The following is a 22,885-nucleotide window of genomic DNA, read 5'->3' as shown; positions in this document are numbered from 1 at the left end:
GAAAAATCAAAAATTTTGTTTTGTCAGTATTGACTTGTAACTTCCATTGACTACAATATAGATAAAATTCATTCAATGCATTTTGGAGGTCTTCGGCAGTGTCAGTCATAATTACAGTATCATCAGCATAAAAAAGGATAAAAAGTTTCATATACAGAAATAATTCATTTTCTATAGCATTAGAAATACTCTTGAGACCTTCAATGTTTTTGTCTAATGAGAATTTTTCCAAATCGCTGATATACAATGATAACAAAAATGGTGATAGGTTTTCGCCTTGGCGAACTCCAACATTACAGTTCATAAAATCAGATGTGGAACCATCCATACTTATAAGAGATTTAATACCCTGGTACATATTTTTAATATAAACAAAACATTTTCCACTAATACCATTTTTTTACATTTTGTACCATAACCCACTTCTCCAAATAGTGTCAAATGCTTGCTTAAAATCAATGAAGGCACAAAATAATAATGATTATTTTATTCAATATACAAATAATCAAACTTAATTGACGGAATATAGGGAAAACACATTTAACGGTGTTATATAGAATTGTACAAGTTATCACAAGGGGAATACACTCGGTACTAATTGCCAAAAATATGCACAGTAACAACGCATCTCATGGGAGGGGGGTGTGATTGTTTCTTTTCTGGTTTGTGTGTGTGTATGTGGGTAATGGAGAACATTATATCAATGTTCGTGGCGGGTCCTGGGGGACCTAATGGGAGGTCTTTTCGGGACATGTCTGGCCTGTGTGTTTTCCCCCATCTGTCAATTAGGCGGGGGCCGGTGTATATGTGTTTGGAAATTGGCATCCCATGTGCTAATGATTGGGGTTCACAAGTAGTACGCCGTACTTGGGACCCCCTCCACCTTCTAAAAAAAGGGGGGGGGGCTCACCGGGTGTACTCAAGGTTAGCAAGTACGAGTATATACCAGGGAGCAATCACCGGAAAACCGGGTAAACAATCATGTCTCGAGTCATCCCCGTCCACATGTTATTTATTAAGCATGGGACATCTCTGGCACTTGTGATCGACACAGCCATAGCAGAGCAAGGACAGTGTGGCCTTTCTCCAACACTCATGGACTTTGTGGTTAACATGTTTTTGCTTTGTCATATAGAAATTGACATTCATCTGTAATAAAGATAATAAATTGTGAACTGTTGCCTAGCTTGTTCTGTATTCAATAATAGCAAACTAACAAAGCTGTGAGAGCGTGTTCTGATGAACACTGGCGGAACTCCATAAATAGCATGATCGCAGACAGTCACGCAAAATATCATGGGTATCGTGTATCATAACTGTTCAAATAATTTCTTTTTCTGTTTCATAAGAGTTTCTGATAAAAACTGCAAAGTTAACACATGATCTATGGTAGAATAGCCTTTTCGGAAACCAGTTTGGCTTTTACTTATTATATTAATCTCATTTGCATATGCTTCCAGCCGTCTGCTTAAAATAGATGTAAAAAGTTTACCAAGACAACTTAATAAAGTTACAGGACGATAATTTTCAGGTTTCGTAGGGTCCCCTTCGTTATTATAAATAGGCTTTACAATTCCAATTAACCACTCGTCTGGAACAATACAACTAACAAAAATAACATTAAATAGTTTTTTGTACACTGGCAAAAAAACAGTAATAGTAGAACAAATATGTTCGTTCAACACTCTCTCAAAACCTGCTGCTTTATTGTTTTTTAAATTTTTAACCGCAGCCAAAATTTCACCGTCAACTATTTCACAGTTAAGAACGTCATCAACATTTTCATAAGCGACATTTAAAAAGTAGTCATCATTTTCTACAGTAAGCGATTCATCTTCAGTTTCACTTATACCCTTTATAAAATTAAAATAATCATTAATATAAACAGCACACATTTTGTCTTTACAAGTTGAACTTAAAAATTTTCAGTATTCTTTGGTATTTGTAGTACGCACATTCTTCATTTTTTCGGTGATGCTTTTCCTGTTATTTTTTATACACTCGTCCATAACCCGCTTATAGTTTTTGCTTTGAAACTTTAAGATGACTTAAATTTTCCTCAGACTTGCAGTTATTATGATTTTTTTTTGCCAAATGAAACTTTTTCTTTTTTGTGCTACATTCTTTGTTGAACCATTGTTTATTATTGGACCTTTTTCCTGAAAATTTGTTGCATCCCATATTGTAATTACCGAATGTATCGCTTGCTGCTTTGTGAAAAACATTACAAATTTGTGTAGTTATAGTAGTAACACTTGTTTTGCATACATTATCAACACAAACAGACATTTCTTCTAAGTCTAATTGAATAGCGTCTACCGCTGAATTTTACAGCTGGTTGGTTTTCACCTATACACTCGTTTGTTGACAAGTTTTTACAATGAGAAAATGAAAACGATAATGGGTTGTGAACATCAGAGTACAATTACAGAAAAAAGGACAGCAAACTCTCGTATAAATTCAAATGTATGTACTAGCTAGGACATAATCAACAATACTACTGTTTTTGCATGTTAATCTACCAATGTTCTTATCATTATACATACGACCATTTACTATATACATATCATTGTTTTTACAGAGTTCAATCAACTTGTAACCGTAATTGTTGACAGTATGGTCCTGTGCAGTTCTTTCTAATGCTACACTGCATTTTTCAAATATCAGAGACCGAGTAGCAATATATGGTAGAAAAATATCTTCACAGTTATTTACATGCATTAAATAATTATCGGGTGTATAAAAACCAGTTAAACTCTAGCATTAAAATCACTAAACAAATATTTTCTTTATACTTTGTAATAGACAACACATCTTGTTCAATATCAGAAAAATTATCTAGGGAGGAATATTTGCTGCCCTCCGGTGGAATATAAAATAAATACACCACATAGTAAATCATCTTTAGTATTCAATAAAACTTTGCTTAACTTAAACCAAAGAACATATTTACAATCTGTATTTATGATTTTTACATATTTAACAAAATCATCTTTAACAACTAGCATAATGCCAGCGGAGCGGGTTTTCGTTAGTTTCTTCCTGTTTTTCATAAATGTGATAAATCCGGGTATCTCTATTTTGTCGGTGTCCTCAGTTTTCGTTTCGGTCAGTCCCACGATATCATGTTTATTAACCAAATTTGCAAATTCATCGTAATTGAGTTTGTTTTAACACCACAAACGTTTAGTGATAACACTCGCAGATCGGAATCGGTCTGAGCCTCCACGTACTCCTATCCGCGATCTGTAACATGACAAAGTTTTTTGACCATGGTTGTTAATGATTATTACATTGAATTTTGTAACTTTAATTTTTCCATTGCATCATCTTAAGTGAAAATAGCATAGGAACTGCAACACATTCTTTAACACGCTTTGAACGTATCTTTAAAGTGAGTAAAATTTGAAACAAAACTTTCATAGTTCGTTGATTTGGTCCCACATTAAACGCTCTGTATTTTTTTTAAATGTGCATTATTCCTTCGAAGTGCGTTACCACAATCACATTATAAGCATTGAATGCACACACATAATTAAACTTAAGGGACATTAGTCCCAGAAAAAACCATAACATCAAAATTTCATTCTAATAAGCACATCTATACATTTTTTTATCAACTACAAAGTTTCTTAAATTCTATCCACTTAGCTATATGAGTTGCGTTGAAAACTATCTCATTTAATTTGTAAATTCAAAAAACGCATAACTTGTTCAACTTATAAAAATTCACTGGAAAATAATAGAATTTCCTTTCAATATTAACTACACGGTTTTATAAAATGTCTATTCAACAAAATATTAGCTAAACTTGTAACTGTAAAATAAGAAAGGTTTTTGGAAAAATCAATGAATCACAATCTATACTGTAAGTATGCATGCACACCTAACATAACGTCTTGCCAATATAGTTTCGTAAAATTTTATTTTGCAATTTTAGAGGTGTTGCACCAAAAAATGTTTTTGAATGGTATAAATTTGGAAGGGTCAATATTCCTGGATAAGTAAAGGAATTTAATATCTTAAATATCTTCAGTTCTTTTAAAAAACAGGACCGGCGGAATTGCATTTTGGTAGGCCTTCGGGAATACAGTACTTCTATCTTTTGTTCATAACGCACTGCACAATGTGCGCCTCATCTACATCCAACTCTAGTGTACTCTATTCTTATACGTACTTATATAGAGAAATTTTACAAATGAAGATTATGAAATTTTTGCATTTTGCCAGGTGGTTTTTGCCTATGAGTTTAAGAAAACCAAAACATGTGAATATATATCATTTATTATCAAAAAAGCAAATGACGTAATCGATAGAAAACCATATACATGTATACTTAAACAAAAAAATGCTTTCTTTTGTGATTCATTCGGGATATGAAGGTAGCGATATTGCAGAAAAAATACAAAACCGCGGGTTATGTACATTTCTTCTTCAATGATCGCTACCTTCATAGTATAATTTAATATTAAATTGGGTGAAGGTCAACAGGTGGGACAGGTTGTGTTTTTTCTCCATGGGTGGAAATATCCGAATAAAACAATATAAGTGATTATATAGTGCCGTTAACCAGTACATGTAGTGTGTGAAAGATTGGAGCAGATGCCGCATTCAAGAGAGAAGAAGAAACGTAGACGGAATAAAAGCTGCCAAGACTTTATCGAAGGTAACATAAATAAAAAACAACGCGCTGACAAAATGGCGAACCGGTCAAGCGAGTCACCCAGGTTTGAATCCATATATGAACCGGGACAGGCTTTTGCATATGGACCGAGCCCACAAATGTTATATACATATCCAAGTCCGGGAAACAAATACCCGATATCACCAGTTGGTTTCAATATGCCAAATTTAATGCAAATGCCGGGTATCCCTTTCCTGAATAGTTCCCCCGTTAACAGTGCTATAAATAGAACCGACCAAAGAAGTAGGCCAAACAGTATAAATAGTCCTAGGGAAGAGGTCCTCGAGGGGATTCTTGAAAAATTAGAAATTAGAAAAATTAAATCTGGTTGATGAAAAATTAGAAACACTGCAAGAAATTAAAGCACAAATTGCAAGTTTTGAAACAAAATTGAATTTTTTGGACATGGAAGTGAAGTCAGTTAAAGGAACAGTCGCGGTCTTAGAATCAAGTGTTAATGTGCTTTCAAAACAAATGGAAGAACGTGGAATGGATGAAAGTAACACAGATGTGTATTCAGAAATGAAAGAAATTGAAAAATCGAGCAAGGATCTCCACGAAGAAATGTTATATGTACAAAGTCAGCTAATGAAAAATAATTTAATTCTATTTGGAATTAATGAAGTCCCACTAGGAAGAACAGAGGATTGTATTGAAACGGTCAAGTCATTTTGTACGGATAATTTAGAAGTCCAAAACGTTAAAATTGAAAACGCATACAGAACAGGAAAGAGAGGAGTGGGGAAAAAGAGACCAATAATTGCTATATTTCAATCCCAAAAGGAAAAAGATACGGTGCAGAAAAGCAGTTTTAAGCTAAAGGGCACATCATACGGAATATCACAACAGTACCCCAAGGAAATAGTCGACAGGAGAAAGAGACTTGTACCCGTAATGACTCGAGCTAAACAGGAGGATAAAACGGCGTTTATGAGGTATGACAAACTTATCATCGACGGAGAGGAATACAAACCTCCGGTAAACAAAAAACATACAAAGCAGAGGACAATTCATAGAGACACTGGTGATGACTAGGGGTACGCCGGGGACAGTATCAAAATTATGTCATGGAACATTCAAGGTCTGACACAACAAAAAATGGAAATTAAAGAATTTAGTGAATTTTTGGTATCAAATAATAATGACATACTATGTCTACAGGAAACCTGGACAAATAATGACAGCAAAATTGAAATGAACATTTACGAAATGTACCATAAACCCAGACCGTTTAAACATAAAAAGGCCAAACGGAATAGTGGTGGAATAGTTGTATTCATAAAAGATGCACTCCATAAAGGCATTCAATTAGTGTTATCAGACTCTGACGGAATTATGTGGTTCAAGCTCGACAAGGAGTTCTTCTCATTCAAAGACGACCTATACTTATGCTGTGCGTACTTACCCCCTGAGAAATCCCAAGTCTACAACGTAATTTCAAACAATGAACACATTTTTGATAAATTAACTCAAAATATAACAACATTCCAAGTACTAGGGAAAGTTATTATAATGGGTGACCTAAATGCCCGAACAGCTCTAGCACCGGACTACATTATGGACGATTTCATAGCACCAGAGAACGACAATAAACTTTATATATGTGATAAAGAATTAAAGCGTTATTCTGAGGATAAAGTAAAAAATTCATTCGGAACAATGCTGTTGGATATGTGCAAGTCACTGAAACTTGGAATTGTAAATGGACGACTCCACTCAGACGCGAAGATTGGCAAATTCACATGTGAAACGGAGTTGGGAAGCAGCGTAATTGACTACATGTTAACAGGCGAGGAATATTTTCAAAACGTGTCGGACTTTTGTGTTGGAAAACATACACCATTTTCAGATCATAACCCACTTATATGTATCATTAAATCTGGATATAACATAAATCACAGAGAAGAAGGGAAATATGTAAGCACAGAAAAGTGGAAGTGGAACGAAGCGACCCGCAACGAATACATTCAGATCTTAAGAACAAACATTCACAGGTTCGAAAACATAGTAAATAACAGGAACCACACAACCCAAGAAGCTATAAACGATGTAATACACCAATTCTCAGATGCACTGCTAAATATTGCAGAACCTTTCTGCAAATCAGTAACAGGTATACGACAGGGAGGAACCGGATTCAGATGCAAACGACGCAAAGACGCACCGTGGTTTGATACAGAGTGCAAAACGGCGAAAAGGATGTGGACCAATGCTATTTACCGGTACAATAATGAAAGGTCAATAAACAACCGAATTGAAATGTTTACGGCTAAGAAGTGTTACAAATCTATTATCCGAAAGAAAATTGCAAGCTACAAACTAAACCAAAGAAGTAAATTAAAGCAACTAAAGACCAAGAATCCCAAAGAATTCTGGAAAATATTGAGTCCAAAGGAGAAGGCGCAGCAAGTGAAAATACCACCTGACGATTTCTTCAGCTATTTTCAGGATTTGTGTTCGCGAAATGAAAGGGATAAATATGTCACCACGCAGGAAACCCAAGAAACGGACCCGATCGCAATCGCCTTCCCAGAGCTAGACGAAACAATAACCAGCAAAGAGATCGTCGACGCAGTCAAATCTCTAAAAAATGAAAAATCGAGCGGCTATGACAACATTATCAACGAGATGCTCAGTGCAGATGTGTCGACCCTTGAACCAGTGTTAAATGTGTTATTTAATTCGATATTTAATAGTGGTTATTATCCTTCAAGTTGGAAATTGGGTATTATTGTGCCGACTTTCAAAAAAGGAGATAAAATGGATCCACAGAACTACCGGGGCATAACCCTACTAAGCTGCTTGGCGAAGCTTTTCTCTCGTATCCTAAATAATGGATTACAAAGATGGGCAGAAGAAAATAGTGTGATATCTGATGCGCAATATGGGTTTAAGAAAGGCTGTAGTACTATTGATGCATTATATGTTTTAAAAAGTATCGTTGACTTTAAAATTGCAAATGGCAGTAAGCTTTTTTGTACATTTGTAGATTTTAGGAGAGCGTTTGACACGGTTGACAGAAATGCATTGTATTATAAAATGTTTAAGTTAGGTATAGAAGGTAAAATGTTACGCATAATCAAATCTATGTATGATGATGTGAAAAGTTGTGTACGAGTTAATGGTAATCTTACAGATTTTTTTGTAAACAAAATAGGTGTGTTGCAGGGGGACATATTGTCACCTATGCTTTTTTCTCTATTCCTGGAAGACCTGGAAACACACTTGCACGAAAACTTGTCAGCGGGCATAGACATTGATCAAATAAACATTTTTCTGCTTCTATTTGCAGACGATTTAGCTATAATAAGCGAAACGCCAAATGGTCTGCAAAAACACCTAAACACGCTTCATACATATTGTGAAAGATGGGGCCTCACAGTCAGGGATGGGGTAATTGAAAAAAGTATTTGTAATTGAGTGTAATTAATTACATTTTTCAAAGTAATTGAAAGTAATTTGTAATTGAGTCTATCTTCAATTACAAGTAATTGAATGTATTTAAATACATTCCAAAAACATTATGTATTTTCAATTACTTTTCAATTACATCTCAATTACCTTTTTTTCCAAGTTTAAAGTATGAAAAATTGTGTCTTATAATGATAAATAGATTTTATACATGTTTGGCATGGACTTTTGTTTATGCAAAAATCAAATATCCCAGAATGTTTCATATGTTTATACAGCATAACACACTGCCCAGGGCAATAGGTAAAGATCTAATTTTGTGGAGGTGTGAACTCCTCTGATACCCAAGTACCCCCATTGATTTTAGACTTAAGGGAGTCAAAATATCCCATTCTTGTGAATTATAGCAATTATTATTTATATTCTGATATGCTGTACTTCAGAAAGTTGTACTTTCTGAATAAACATAGTTTTAATATGTGAATAAAAATTAGTTCACTATAGAGAAAATATTATTCAGAACCAAAAATGAACTCAATGGTACTTAATGAATTTAATGTTAAAGAAAAATGTTCTAGAAATTTTCAAGAAATCTGAACTGACCTATACAAACTTTAAAAACATAACCGTACATAAAGCTCTGTATATCTTAATGCTGTTAATATATGTATATGTTCTCAAGATTTAAAAAAATAAACTAAAGTATTTGAAATGTAATTAATTACATTTATCAAAGTAATTGAGAGTAATTAATTACATTTTTAAAAATCAATGTAATTGTAATTGCAAGTAATTAATAAAATTGTCAATGTATTTGAAAGTAATTAATTACTTTTCAAAGTAATTGACCCCAACTCTGCTCACAGTTAATATCGATAAAACTAAGGTGATGATTTTCCAAAAGGGTCGAACAAGAAAGGGATACAAATTTTGTTACAATAACAAAAATCTGGAAATTGTGGACAGTTTTGCATACCTTGGAACGGTTCTATCCCCAAATGGCCTCTTCAATAAACATGTGAAAATAACTGCGGAAAAAACACTACAATTATTATATAAAATTATATAATACGTTTATGTACAAAACTCAAAAATTGTCTCTTGATTGCAAGACAATGATGGAACTATTTGACGTGGCCTGTTCCTCGAAAATGAACTACGGAGCAGAAGTGTGGGGATATACAAATGCGAAAGACCTTGAACGTGTTCATTTAAAATTCTGTAAAAGACTGCTCGGGGTGAAAACTTCTACATGTACCCCTGCAGTATATTGTGAACTAGGAAGAAAACCATTGTTATTAACTAGAACATTACGCATAATTAAGTATTGGTTTAAAGTTTTACGCTCCCAAAATTGTCTTATGAAATCAATTTATGACTATGATCTGAAAAACATGTTATCAAGCTGGATTATTTTTGTCAAGAACACCCTATTGTCAAATGGTTTCGGTGATGTGTGGTATTACCCTGAGTCGGTAAATGAAAAAATGTTTTATGTATATTTTGAGCAAAGATTGTCAGATTGTTTTTACCAAAATTTAAGGGTAGAAATTGAAAATGCTCACCCTTTACGTCTATATAAATATCTAAACTTGCCTGTACACCAGGCAGAGTATCTAAATCACATATTATATGATAAACATAGGAAAGCCTTAAGTAGACTTAGATTATCTTCACATCGTCTACGAATCGAATCTGGTAGATATGATAAAAAATGTCCTATTAATGAAAGGAAATGTATATATTGTAATTCAAACGATGTCGAAGATGAATACCATTTTGTTTTGGTGTGTGATTTTTACACGGAGTTAAGGAAATTATATATTAAGAAATACTACTATTTAGGACCAAGTATGGCAAAATTTATTGATTTACTCAATTCTGATTCTATATTTATGTTAAAAAAAACTGGGTAAATATGTGTACGAATCTTTTAATAAGAGGGACAACTTTACCATCAGACGTGAATAAGCGTAAATCAAGTTTATATATATCTACTGCTTTGTTGGTCTTTTTGATATTTTTTCATCCACTTTATACCTTTTATATATATTTATATAACCTGCCTCCCACCTGTACCCACAATTATTGTAAAGTACTGTTAAATTGTATGCTATGGCAATGTATGTAATGTATACACCAATAAACTACTACTACTATAAACCCGCGTGAATCATTAAAGAAAGCTTTTATTGTTTATATTAACATCTTGCTTTTAACCAATTAATAAATTAATCGTGAAAAGCAACTAAAAATCACTAAATTACTTTTAATAAGTACGTTAGCTAAAAGAAACAGCCAAATCATCTCCTGTGCGACTTTGAGTCTGACATCATTATTTCGTGCAGTCCGTATGAGAATCACGTGACCAACATGGAGTGGTCGAGATTTTGGTCGCTCCGCATTTTATGTAGATTTATTTCATAAAAGGAATGGATCACACCAGGATTTCATTTAAAAGGTAACAAACACAACACGTTACTGATATTTATGCATTTTGTGCATTGAAAATGTCAATTTACAAACAACATGCAGTTAGAAAGCCTTTTCGCGACCAGTGAGTTCAGCTCACGGGTTATGGACTAAGGAGTAAGGACAGTCATTTGTTTACTCGTATTTACCCACATGCTTGTGCAAAACTTTATGTGCTTTATGTGCTTATACCTTTATGTGTCTTTATGTGTCCGTGTGAAGAGTGATTTATATTAAATTAACAATGAGTGGAAGAGGTAAATCGTTCAACGGTAACAGGGGCAACAGATCATACAGATCAAGTAAACAGCCTCAAGCCAGTATTCATTCCACACCCATATCCAACTCATCTGACAAACCAAAATCACTTAAAAGGTACAGACCAAATTCTGACTCTGAAATTTCCCAAGAACTCCAAGATCTAAGTAACATACTTGATAATTTGTCAAACAATAAGGAGCTTCTTAAACAAGCCACCAGCATTATCCTCGACAAACCAGCAATCAAAAACTGTATCCTTGATGAACTTTCTACTGAAGTTCAAGAACTCAAGTTTAAAACTGTCAATCTCGAGAATCGTATCGATGAGCTTGAACAGTACTCGAGAAAGACATGTCTCAAATTTTCCGGTATACCGGAAAATGTAAACGAAAATACAGACGACCTTGTGATTAACACAATTAACTCATTCGTCCTGCCACCTGATGCCAGAAAACTGGACAAATACGCAATAAGCACTTCCCACAGACTCGGTCCTCCGAACAAGGAAAAACCACGCGACATCATCGTTCGTTTTGTTAGATATCGAGACAAAGCCGTGGTTTATGCTAACAAAACCAACCTTAAAGGGTTCAACACGAGCTCCAATAATGTTTACAGAATCTTTATCAATGAAGCCCTTACGAAGAAGCGATCTATCATCTACGCCAGCGCCAGGCAGGCTGTTCGCACCGGAAGTGCCAAGGGATGCTGGACTATCGACGGGAAGATTTTCGTTAAACGTAATGACGATAAACGGGTTTTGATCAGGACACAGGAAGACTTGGACACTCTTGTCTCTCGTGCAGCAACGATGCAGGACGCGTACTGTGAATCTGACATTGAGGAAGCTACCGAATCTACCAATCAAACGCGCCGTAGCTCGTATTCTGACGTGGTGAAGAGTTTTCCTACACAAGATGACCGATCGAATGACTGCGTTAAATCCTAAATAAACTAAATGTGTCTCAGATATGTGAACTTAACAAATTTGTGTCTTCTACACCTATCTGTGTGATTCTACGATCGATAACTCACTTCACTAATTACGGAACTGTGAACTAAGTGTATATATTCTTGTTTACACTATGTTGCATTACTTTATTCTCATAGTCATGCTATATTTAGCATTGTACTGGTCAGTAGGAACCGTCCAGTACACTTTTTGTTTTCTCCTTTCTGAGGAGCAATCAATCAATCAATCCAGTCTTTTGTACATTTATTTTCGGTGTTATTGATTTTTCATTACACCACCTGTTTTATATAACTCATATTTTTTTCATTTTCTTTCATATTTACTACATTCTAACGCAATACGTTTATGCGTTATTTAACTACCTTTGTATATTGTTATTTACCTTTTGTTTTGTCATTGTGCACATACATTTTTTATGCTATTACTTTCACCCCTACGTTTTGTTTATCTCTTTTGTTGAACAATATTTTGTCAATTGTCATATTGAGGTATCGTCATTTTCATTTGAATACCTTCATTCAGCTGTAAGTTTACTACTAGTGGTGTATCTTCCGGTTTTTGGTCTTATTCATTACCCATATACGACACATTATACAGATTGCAGCCATCATTTCCCCCCTATTGTTATCAAAAAGTTAATCATTGACAATGGGTAATTCATTAGAACAATACCGTGCTGCAATCGGTAACTTCTATTTTTCATGCAGATGTGTATGCAGAAGTGTTCTGGTCAATTTTTTTGGTTTCTCATTTTTTTCCAAGATCTTTATGTTTCCAAGTATTGGTCTTTTTGCATTAGCTATGAAACACTTAAGCCGTCACATTGTCGTTTATAATTTCTATCTACAATTTTTCATGTTTCTTTTACTTCTCTGCGGTGATATTGAAGTCAACCCGGGACCTATTATGACCAATGTCCTTGACATTTTACATTTGAACATTCGCAGTATTAGAAACAAAGTCGCGAATCTTCATACAATAGTGCATGATTTTGATATACTTTGTTTTACCGAAACACATCTAGATCGTAATGTTACTAACGAAAGCTTAATGTTAGATGGATTTAACACTATTTATCGCAAGGACAGAAATTGTTTTGGGGGAGGGATAATGATATATTTATCAGATTTATTACGAGCAATAAGGCGTCCTGAATTCGAAATAACATGTAATGAAAGCATATGGATAGAAATTGAAAGCCATACCTGTAGTTATTTTCTATGTTGCGTGTATCGACCCCCTAATTCCGACGGAAATTTTTGGACCAGTCTTTCTTGGAGCATTGAAAAGGTCGGGGAAATCACAGACAATATCATTATAATAGGCGATCTAAATGTTGATTTGTTAAGTATTCAACAAACTCATGTCATTCACGATATTATGTCCAACGGAAACTTTGTTAACAATATCAATGAACCCACCCGTGTCACAAACACTTCGAGCACACTCATTGACCTAGTTTTGTCAACACCGGCTGTAAAGGTACACGAGTCCGGCGTACTTAACATAGACTCGTCCGTTAGCGACCACAAGGCTATTTATATTTCCTTCTCCATCGACATTGAACTTAATCGTGCATACGAGCGTAATATTTGGGTATATAAAGATGCAGATTTTGAAAAATTAAACTCTCTAATTTCCAACTGCGATTGGGATATTACAATTAACAGCGCTCCAAATATTGATGCGGCAGTTGCACAGTTTACTTCAACATTTATGGCATATGTTCGTGAATGTGTACCCGAAAAAACTTTAACCATACGCCCCCGCGATAAACCGTGGTACGACTCGATGCTTCGTAAAACTATGAGAATTAGGGACCGCTTATGAAACAAAGCTTTAAGAACCAATAATGATGCCGACTGGACAAAATTCCGACACGTTCGTAATAAAGTAAATAATATGAAAAAACACGCTATAACTAATTATTAATATAATATTGAATCTGCATTGCATGATAGTAGTAGGAATGGTAAAATATATTGGAAGTTGATGAAAGATTTATTCAAAGTTAAAGCAACAACTGAAATACCCCCATTGCAATTCTTTGAAAATGGACAACCTACATTAGCCTTTTCAGATATTGAAAAAACAGAAACTTTGAACAAATATTTTTCATCAATTTCAAATATTGAATCTGCGAATCGTTCATTACCAAATTTATACTATATGTGTAATAATTTTTTTTCAGATATTCACATAGAGGTTCAAGAAGTTTTTGACATTATATCAATCTTGCCCGTTAATAAGGCTATTGGCCCTGATAATATTAGTCATAGAATGTTGAAATATACAAAATTTTCCATTTCAAAACCTTTATGTATGCTCTTTAACAAATCACTTGTTGAAAATTCATTTCCAAATTATTGGAAAATAGCTCATGTTCTACCGCTCTTTAAGAAAGATGATCCATCTGTTGCAAGTAACTACAGACCGGTATCCCTGCTAAGCTGTGTCAGCAAAATTATGGAAAGGATAGTTTTTAAGCACGTTTATAATTTCTTTCACGAAAATAATTTATTCTATAAATACCAGGCAGGTTTTTTGCCTGGCCATTCCACGGTATTCCAACTATTAGAAACATATCATAGCATTGTCAAAAGTATAGAAGATGGGAAAATGTGTTGTATGATTTTTTGTGATTTGTCTAAAGCTTTTGACAGGGTGTGGCACGAAGCCCTAATTTTTAAACTTCAAACTTATGGTATAAGTGGGCATCTTTTACAATGGTTTAAAAGTTACTTAAGTGATAGAACACAAAGGGTAATGTACAAAAACAAGTTATCATCAACGTTATGTATCAATGCTGGTGTTCCACAAGGGTCAGTATTAGGACCACTTTTATTTCTTATTTACATTAATGATGTAGCAACGAATATGTTATCATTTTGTAGACTTTATGCTGATGATAATTCATTACAGCATTGTGATTTATATACTAAAAACATTGAAATTGTATTGAACCATGATCTGAAAATTCTCAGCGATTGGTCTGACAAGTGGTTATTGAAATTTAATCCGTCTAAAACAAAAGCTGTTTTTTTCACTAAGAAACATGTAGAAGAATTTCCTAAGTTATTTTTTCAAGGGTGTCAACTGGACTATGTTTCAACCCACAGACATCTTGGTTTACTTTTTTCTAATGATTTAAGTTGGTCTCAATATATTAATAATATAGTAAACAGTGCATACAAAAAATTAGGACTTTTGAAAAAACTTAAGTTTACTCTAGGTAGAACTAATTTATCAAAAATGTATATCACGTTTATTAGACCAGTTCTTGAATATGCTTCTGTAGTATGGGACGGTTGCAATATGTTTGACATGGAGAGATTAGAAAAAGTTCAATTAAGTGCTGCAAGGATTGTTACTGGTTTACCCATTTTAGCATCTACAGATTCTCTCTACACAGAAACTGGCTGGGAATCTCTGGTCAGTCGACGAAATAAGGCTAAATTAATAACCATGTTTAAAATTCATACAAATCAAGTACCTGAGTACTTGAGCAATATTATTCCTCCCGTAACAAAAAATGTCTCAATATATCACACAAGAAATAGCGAAAATTATAGTGTTCCAATCAGCAGATTAGAACTTTACAAAAAATCTTTTGTACCTGACACCATTCGGAAATGGAATTCTCTCAAATTAGAAGTTAAGGAAGCAACGTCTCTCAACATATTCAAGAAAAACATTACTGAAAGTATTCCTCAACCTCCAAAATATTTTTCATTTAGTAAACGCACTATTTATATTTTACATACCAAGTTGAGACACAACTGTATTTTGAATTATGATCTGTATAGAAGAAATATTATTGAATCACCCAATTGTATTTGTGGTCAAAAGGAGGATGTTTATCACTTTTTCTTTGTATGCAAGAATTATGTAAATGCAAGAAACAATCTTTTTGAATTACTTTTTAATAGGCTTGATGAAACAATTTTAATTAACTCACATTTGCTTCTTTGGGGTAGTGACAATTTGTCTTACAATACAAACTGCTTTATTTTTTCAGCAGTTCAAAAGTTCATTAATGAGACTGGAATATTTAATAATTAAATTCTTTTTTGCTTTTGCTTTCTATACTGTACATTAACGATATCTACTATATATCTGCAATTACTTTGTAAATGTATGTCTATGAATTTAATTATTATAAAGTCAATAACTATAAGTAACATGTAATATTACATGTACTATGACAATTGTATATATTGTATGTATTATCATTAGGAAAGGAACTTGTAAGTTGCAAGAACTTGTTTCCGATCCTTTTGTGTTACTTACACAATAAAATATGTTCAAATCAGTCCGTAATATTTTCTTAGGTAGTTGTAGGTTTCGACCAATCGATAAACAGGGTCCTATCACTTTCTTTTCAGTTTCAGTCGCTGTAGATTTCGACCAACCGATTAATGGGGCGTGTTGATTTCAGTCTGGCTGTTTCTATAGAGCTATGAATGAACTTTAAGTTTCCGTAAGAAATAGAGAGATTAATACTTGGTAGATGTAAATATATTTAATTGACAGTAATGGAAAAAATGTCTCTATACATAATCATCATTTATATGTCGGTATACTAATATATCTTTACCTCCTCCGTTGCCACACAATGAATACAGCTCCACACAGAGTGCCTAGTGATATACCAATTTCTGCCGTTACAAACATTTTGATAAAATTGAAACAAACATTTGATTAGCGAATTGAGATTAATGAATTTACTGAAAAAAAACGAAATCAAGTACAATGTAATATTATTGAATTGTTTTGCTTTATGCTATCCTGTTTATCGCAACATCTAATGATATATAAATTCTATCATTAATTAAGAGGTGATGTGGTATTAGCTTGCTTTTTGGTTGTTGTTGTTTTTTTGTTTTTTTTTTTTTTTTGTTTTTTGTCTTTTTTGCTTTTTTTGGTGTTTTTTTTTTTGTTGTTTTTTTTTTTTGGATGCTTTTTGCTATACAGTCTAAACATGTATATACTATGAGTCAAGTTTTATACTGTATTGTATATGAGTGGTTTTTAATGCGACTGACATTGGTCTGAAAAGATCAATTTTATATTTGACTTCCTTTAGATAAAATGATTTTCTAATTCAGGTTGAACAAACTAACCGTATATAAATCAAAACCAGATAAAACACATCGGTATGTTTACCAGTCATCTTTTTCAGCAGCCATGACAGTTCTCGCGCGATTTTATGAGATGTATGCTTGGAGATTTGATGGGCTTGATAACGTGAATGATAGCGTAAATAATCGATCTTACCTCGTTATATCACTAAAACATCTTTTAAAGAAATGGTATATAATGGAAAATTCATATTTACCGCGTTAATTATGTTTAAAATACGGGAATTCCTATAATCAGTTCAAGATCCGCTAATGGATTCTCATTGGCTGTCCCAAAATAAAACCAGTCAAGGTCAGTAAACATGGTGGACAAATTCAACGTTCTTTGTTGACATACACGAAAAATAACCGATACATGGACTATACTTGATATTTTTGGATTAATTTATGCCATAGACATCTACAACGTTTGAGTTCAGGTAAGAAATGCAAATGTTATTGTCATTTATATACGATTTGAGAAAAAATCATTGCGGGAGTGAATCACTCCCGCACTTGCACCATTACGGAGATCCTATGGAGTTGTAGCCCTCTCCCAAAAAAAAAATCGGGAGAGGGCTACATTATTGCAGCTAAACACTAACGTGCCTTCATTCTCCTAGGTATTTGATTCTTTTGGCGATTCCGGTCACAGTCTCTCCAACAATCATCTCACCGTGACCAAGGATACACACGCCGCGTGGTCTATTTATTCTTCCTCCAGGAATGATGTACCTCAGGAATCGCCCGTCTCTGTCCAGCAAGTGAATCTTGTCACCGTTATAGTCAGTAACGATGACGTGACCGACAGAATCAGTCGCGACTGAATAGGCAAAAAAATTAGTACTGTCCTTTCCTGAGTACGAGTACCGGAATATGCCTAATCTATTGACAGCAATGACGGCTTTCTTCCCCCAGTCAGTTACAATGATGTCCCCGTTGACATTCTCAGTGATATATAGCACCTGTTTGTACAGAGGTTGACACTGCGAGTCGTACTGGATTTCCTGGAGCACGGTACCGGTACTGCTGTATCGGACGACTTTGGACTGATCGTCTTTACGGAGACAGACCAGTAGATCACCGGACGCGGCGCTTGTGACGCCGTATGGCACCCAGTCCCCGGTAGTGAACATCGTCTCCACTGTGTCGTTATCAGCTGATATCATTCTCACGTCTTTAATTCCTGTGTACACTACTTGTTTGTTGTACATACATAAGTACATGCCTTGGGTAGTAATGCTGACGGTTTGGTGGAGGTGTCCCTGGAGATCAAACAACTTCAGTTCATAACTGGCTCCTCCCATCCACACCTTGTTATCGTCAGTAACCGCCATGCCATACAGGCGACTTTCAAACTTTTCCTCAGCAGGGAACTTAGTGTTTATGATAGAAGTAATTTTTGGTACCTCTAACATTCTTCTACCTGATAACTCCCTTTCTTTGAATTCATTTTCCAAGAGCGAGGTTTTTTTTTCTTGCATTTTTTCAACGTATCCAAAATAAGTTTGCAAATAATTTGGATCTATTTTGCATTCATAAAATGTCGGAAACGAATACTGTGAGACCTCATTTAAAATCTTCTGATTCTGAATCACTGGCACAAAGGTCTGCATTTTTTTAACGTTTTTTGATTTCTTTAATTTTACTGTTTTCCCGTTCATTTCATCCACCTTTCTAATCACTTCTTCAAACTCTTTCTTTTGTTTCTGTAGTACAGCCTCGTGTTCCTTTTGCATGTCATCCAGTTCCTGGTGAAATTTCTTCACGGTCTTCTCGATCTGTTTGTGCCACTCTTCTCCCCGCGCCGTAATTTCATCTTTCCTCTGTTTGTAATATAAGGATATTGAGGATAACATCTTTGTCGTGTGATCCAGAATTCTTTCTAATTCATGTTTAAATGACTGAAGTCGACCATTTTCCTTCGCGATAACTTTTAAAAGTTCTTCAATTTTATCGGAAAGCTCGGACATTTCATGCGATTTGTGTTTGATAGATACACAGAGGATGCATATCGGAGCATCACACGTTTTACAGTACGCGAAACAATCGTTTTGGGGATGGGAATCACAGTGGCATGTGTCGTCATCATCCTTGCTGGTGTAATCTACAATTTCATGAACGTTTGTAGATTTGCCGCGTAAATGTATGGTGACACAGGGGTCACAGAGATTGACCCCGCATCGTCTGCAGAAAAACGAGACTGGTTGCTGACACAGGTCACATTCCACCACATGCTGGGCTTCATTTCTAGATTCCATCATCTGCGCACCCTGTGAAAATAGTAATCAGAAATATTTATTAAATAATTTATTTCCTGAAATCGTCATTTAATACATGCCTGAAAAGATTTTTTACGAAACACTATTATCAGGTATCCATTAGAATTCTTAGAACTGTTATAATAATATTTAACAAATCTTCTACTCCTAAGTTTCTTCTATGTAACACAAATGATTTATTTTAACCTATTTAGATATTAATATTTAAAAAAAATGAAGAACTTCATGAGAGAAAACCTCCAGTATACCCTGGTTTTTTTTTTCATTTTGTTCAACTTCGATAGACTTTTCGTCAAAATTATTTAGCTACCGCTAGCGCTAGGAATACAGGTTCATGTATATCGTAGAATCCCGGGTCACTTAGAAGTAAGATGAAGCATATGCATTTCCTGAGCAATTAACTCACGCCCTTAATGTGTGTTAGAAGTTTACTGGCAATCGGTTATTCTAAAAGCTATCATTTATACTTTCATTATTTAAAAATTTACTTGTTCTCCAACCCCGTGTTAATATAAATATGATACTTTAAAGTGTCTTATCTACATTAGATGAAAAGGTATTAGTTTGTTACTGCAGAAACGTGCACATCCTGTAGCAGGCACGCAACATCAATTTTGAAAGTGGGGGGGGGGGGGGGGTAGGCAAGACTCATACAGTTTTTTTTAAGAAGGGCTCATTCCCGAATCTTGAAAATCCCTTTCCTTAAAAGGGGAGGCGGTAGTTCTTCAAACTTCAATTTCAATGTTACTTTCCTTAATTTCACCCCCCCCCCCCAAATGCTACGTGCCTGTACATACTAGTAAATTTGTAATCACGACCTTAATTCTTTTTTGTTGCAGCTGAGTGGGAAATGATTACAATGACTTTTTTTTAACCAGTGAGTGGGTATTTAAGACGTTCTTTGTCTAAATTTTGTTATTTAGGTCAAATTGTTATCCCTGTCTCAAATGTAAAGGTCAGATAAAAGACTATTTTTGAAAAAAAATCTGTCGTGGTATTAAAACGAAAACGCTAGTGTATGCATACAAGTAGTTTTTAAGGTGTAAGGGAGATAAATCCAATTTCTTTACGACATTGTTTACAAGGTTTATTCCCACACAGATAAAATTCTGAAATTCTTATTCCCACCTAGCTCAAATTGTGATTTTCACACCTGAGTGAGCATTGAGTATTGTCTGTTTTAGGCGTGAACTACCTGTATAGAATTACCTGTGTTATATATTCTTAACAATATTGATCTACACTAGCTGTTATAAAAATTTAGATTTAAGTTTTATCAATTATTGAAAGGTTTAATATTTATAAATTGAATAAATAGAATAAATTCCATCAACCTGAAAATTCAGTCCTAAATGTACATGAGCTTTTTGTTTTTATATATATACACTTAATCACCACCATAGCCAAACTGTATGGTGTGCTAATTCCTCTGCTTTCTTGTAAAATTAAGATTAATCGGGGTTTTTTTCACTATTAAAATCAACAGCCCAAAATTTGGACTATCTACATGTATACTACTATATTAAAATAATAGACTCGAATTTTTAAGCTTTAATACCGAGAAATTGGACCAGTACTGTCTTTTGTTATATATATTTTTAACATCATTGGTACTTGAAGATTACCAATTTGTTTTTATTTTTTCTCAATCAACGTTCGTTAATTAATAATCAACGAAATTCCTGTTTAAAAAATCCGAAAATCATCTGAAGTTTTTGGTTTTTACAATCTTGTGCATGCGCATGACATTAAATTTAATTAAATTTATAGGTGAAAGGTATTTGTAGCCTCAAAATGGTTTGTTATGAATAATTTAACTGTCATTTTCAATGCAGCTTCTGCAATTTTTTGCTACATTACGGTTATATAGGAGGCATTTTAACTGCGGTGAAGGCCGAGCTACATTTAGATTATTCTAACTAAGCAGAGTGTAGTAAAATTAATAGCATTATTGTAGGCTTAAAACTTGATTATGTAAATGTCAACAATACGACGTATCGATGTATGTCCGATATCATGTCCTATGTCAATCCGTGCATGCACGGGTCAAACTGTAGTATAATTTTTATTTTTTCAAGATCCTCAATAAGGGACATAGAAGGGGTAATAATGTCATTATCAACAATGGCAAACAGAGAAGTTCACAGTAAACACCAAATAATTTAATGTTATTCAATATGCTATCAGCAAAATCATTAATATATATATCAAAAACCAAAAAAAAACAAACAAACAAATCTCAAAACCACTTTACAATGGTATTAAGAGACTATAAAATAAATAAACATTTAAGATTTTCTAATTAAATAACAATTATCCCAGCATGTATAGTTTTATAATTAGATGAAAAACCTTCTAAATTCACTCTTTGTTAATTGTCTAACGGTAAGATAAGCTTCAATCCGCCCAGGATATTTGCACTAAAAAGTAAATTATATCAAACTTACATACTAAAATATTTATGTACATGTTCAAAAATAAATTATAACTGCTAAACAGAGTTTGTTGTTGACTATGATTGTATAATAAACTTTAATGCAACTACTTGTATGTCTGTTTTCCTTAGTAATAAATTGTTATTTTATTATTAAAACATATAGTGTGATATAATAGTCTGTCATCCATTATTATTCTTTTCCTATTTTCATTGTATATAATGTATATGTATGCTTATTTACTTTATATACACTACTTATCTATTCATTTATACAATGTACCTCTGACTTTTGAACTGTACATAATGATTGACCTCATGTACCATTTTATTGTCTGAGCGAATAAACTGAATTGAATTGAACATTCTCCTCAAAAGAATGATCATTGAGTAATTTTACATAAAATAAAATTTAGCTACGACCAATCATAGAACAGACCCTTTTTAATAATGAAAATTTACTTCTATTATTTGTAATTAATTAATATTTTTATTTTAAACATAATCTTAAAAAATTCACCTGTAATTAATTTCCTTTGTTCTTTGACACCCTTAGCTGTGCACCATTCCCACTTAGCTAAAATCAGTTACCCATAAAAAGTTCAGAATTTTTGCTAAGTGGGAAGACACCGTTTATAAATTATGCTTGTTTTATTGTTGTTAGGTCCTCCATGGATTCATGATTTACAGATAAACTTTATTCTATTTACACGATCAGATCAAAGAAATTAATAAAAAAAAAAATTAAATTTAACTATACCCAAAATATCTTCTTGACTAGTTAAACGTGTCAATGGGACAAAAGTCAGTTACAACTTACACATGCGCAATCAGAACGTGAGGTGCATCATGGTCATGTCATGTTACGAAATAAAATTCCAAAAAGCCCCCAATTCATTAAATTACTTGATCAATCTTTTATAATTGAAAATAAAATTTAAAAAAAAAACAGACAAATCGTATAAATGAATATTTATTGAATTTGATAGTCTAGATACCAGTCTTGGCAATATGCCTGCATGTGTACAGATCATTTATGCATTTTTCTCTTATTACAATTTAGATTCAATATAACACACTGACAGACAGTCTAGATAAAATATTACCTCATATAATGCAGGTCAGTCTCATCAGGAAAGAAAATTCCTCTCGAAGGAAATATGGACGCAAACAAAATCAACTTTCGGTTTGACAATGGTCCCGACACACTTCCTCGGTTGTTCTGATCACGCCCGCCCTAACCGTAAC

The 22,885-nt window shown here is 33.8% G+C and overlaps 2 protein-coding genes across 2 annotated transcripts in view; both read right to left on the bottom strand.

Annotated features, from left to right (window-relative positions):
- Window positions 1-22,479, bottom strand: part of LOC128175723 (uncharacterized) — an 85,111-nt gene extending 62,632 nt beyond the window's left edge. The window contains exon 1 of the mRNA XM_052841550.1: window positions 22,458-22,479. The gene's annotated coding sequence lies outside the window, so the exon portion shown is untranslated. The remainder of the gene's footprint in view (window positions 1-22,457) is intronic.
- On the bottom strand, window positions 17,419-22,885 carry LOC128175722 (uncharacterized). The gene is made up of 2 exons (XM_052841549.1): window positions 22,744-22,885; window positions 17,419-19,194 (listed from the first exon to the last, which is right to left on the bottom strand). The coding sequence occupies exon 2, from the start codon at window positions 19,183-19,185 to the stop codon at window positions 17,533-17,535; it is 1,653 nt and encodes a 550-aa protein (XP_052697509.1). The 5' UTR covers window positions 19,186-19,194; window positions 22,744-22,885; the 3' UTR covers window positions 17,419-17,532.

This window comes from Crassostrea angulata, chromosome 3, assembly GCF_025612915.1.
Source record: "Crassostrea angulata isolate pt1a10 chromosome 3, ASM2561291v2, whole genome shotgun sequence".
Taxonomy (NCBI): domain Eukaryota; kingdom Metazoa; phylum Mollusca; class Bivalvia; order Ostreida; family Ostreidae; genus Magallana; species Magallana angulata.
This window is presented reverse-complemented; position numbering and strand designations above follow the sequence as displayed.

Excerpts from the sequence above, each read along its gene's own strand:
- LOC128175722 (XM_052841549.1), bottom strand. The coding sequence starts at position 19,185 with ATGATGGAATCTAGAAATGAAGCCCAGCATGTGGTGGAATGTGACCTG.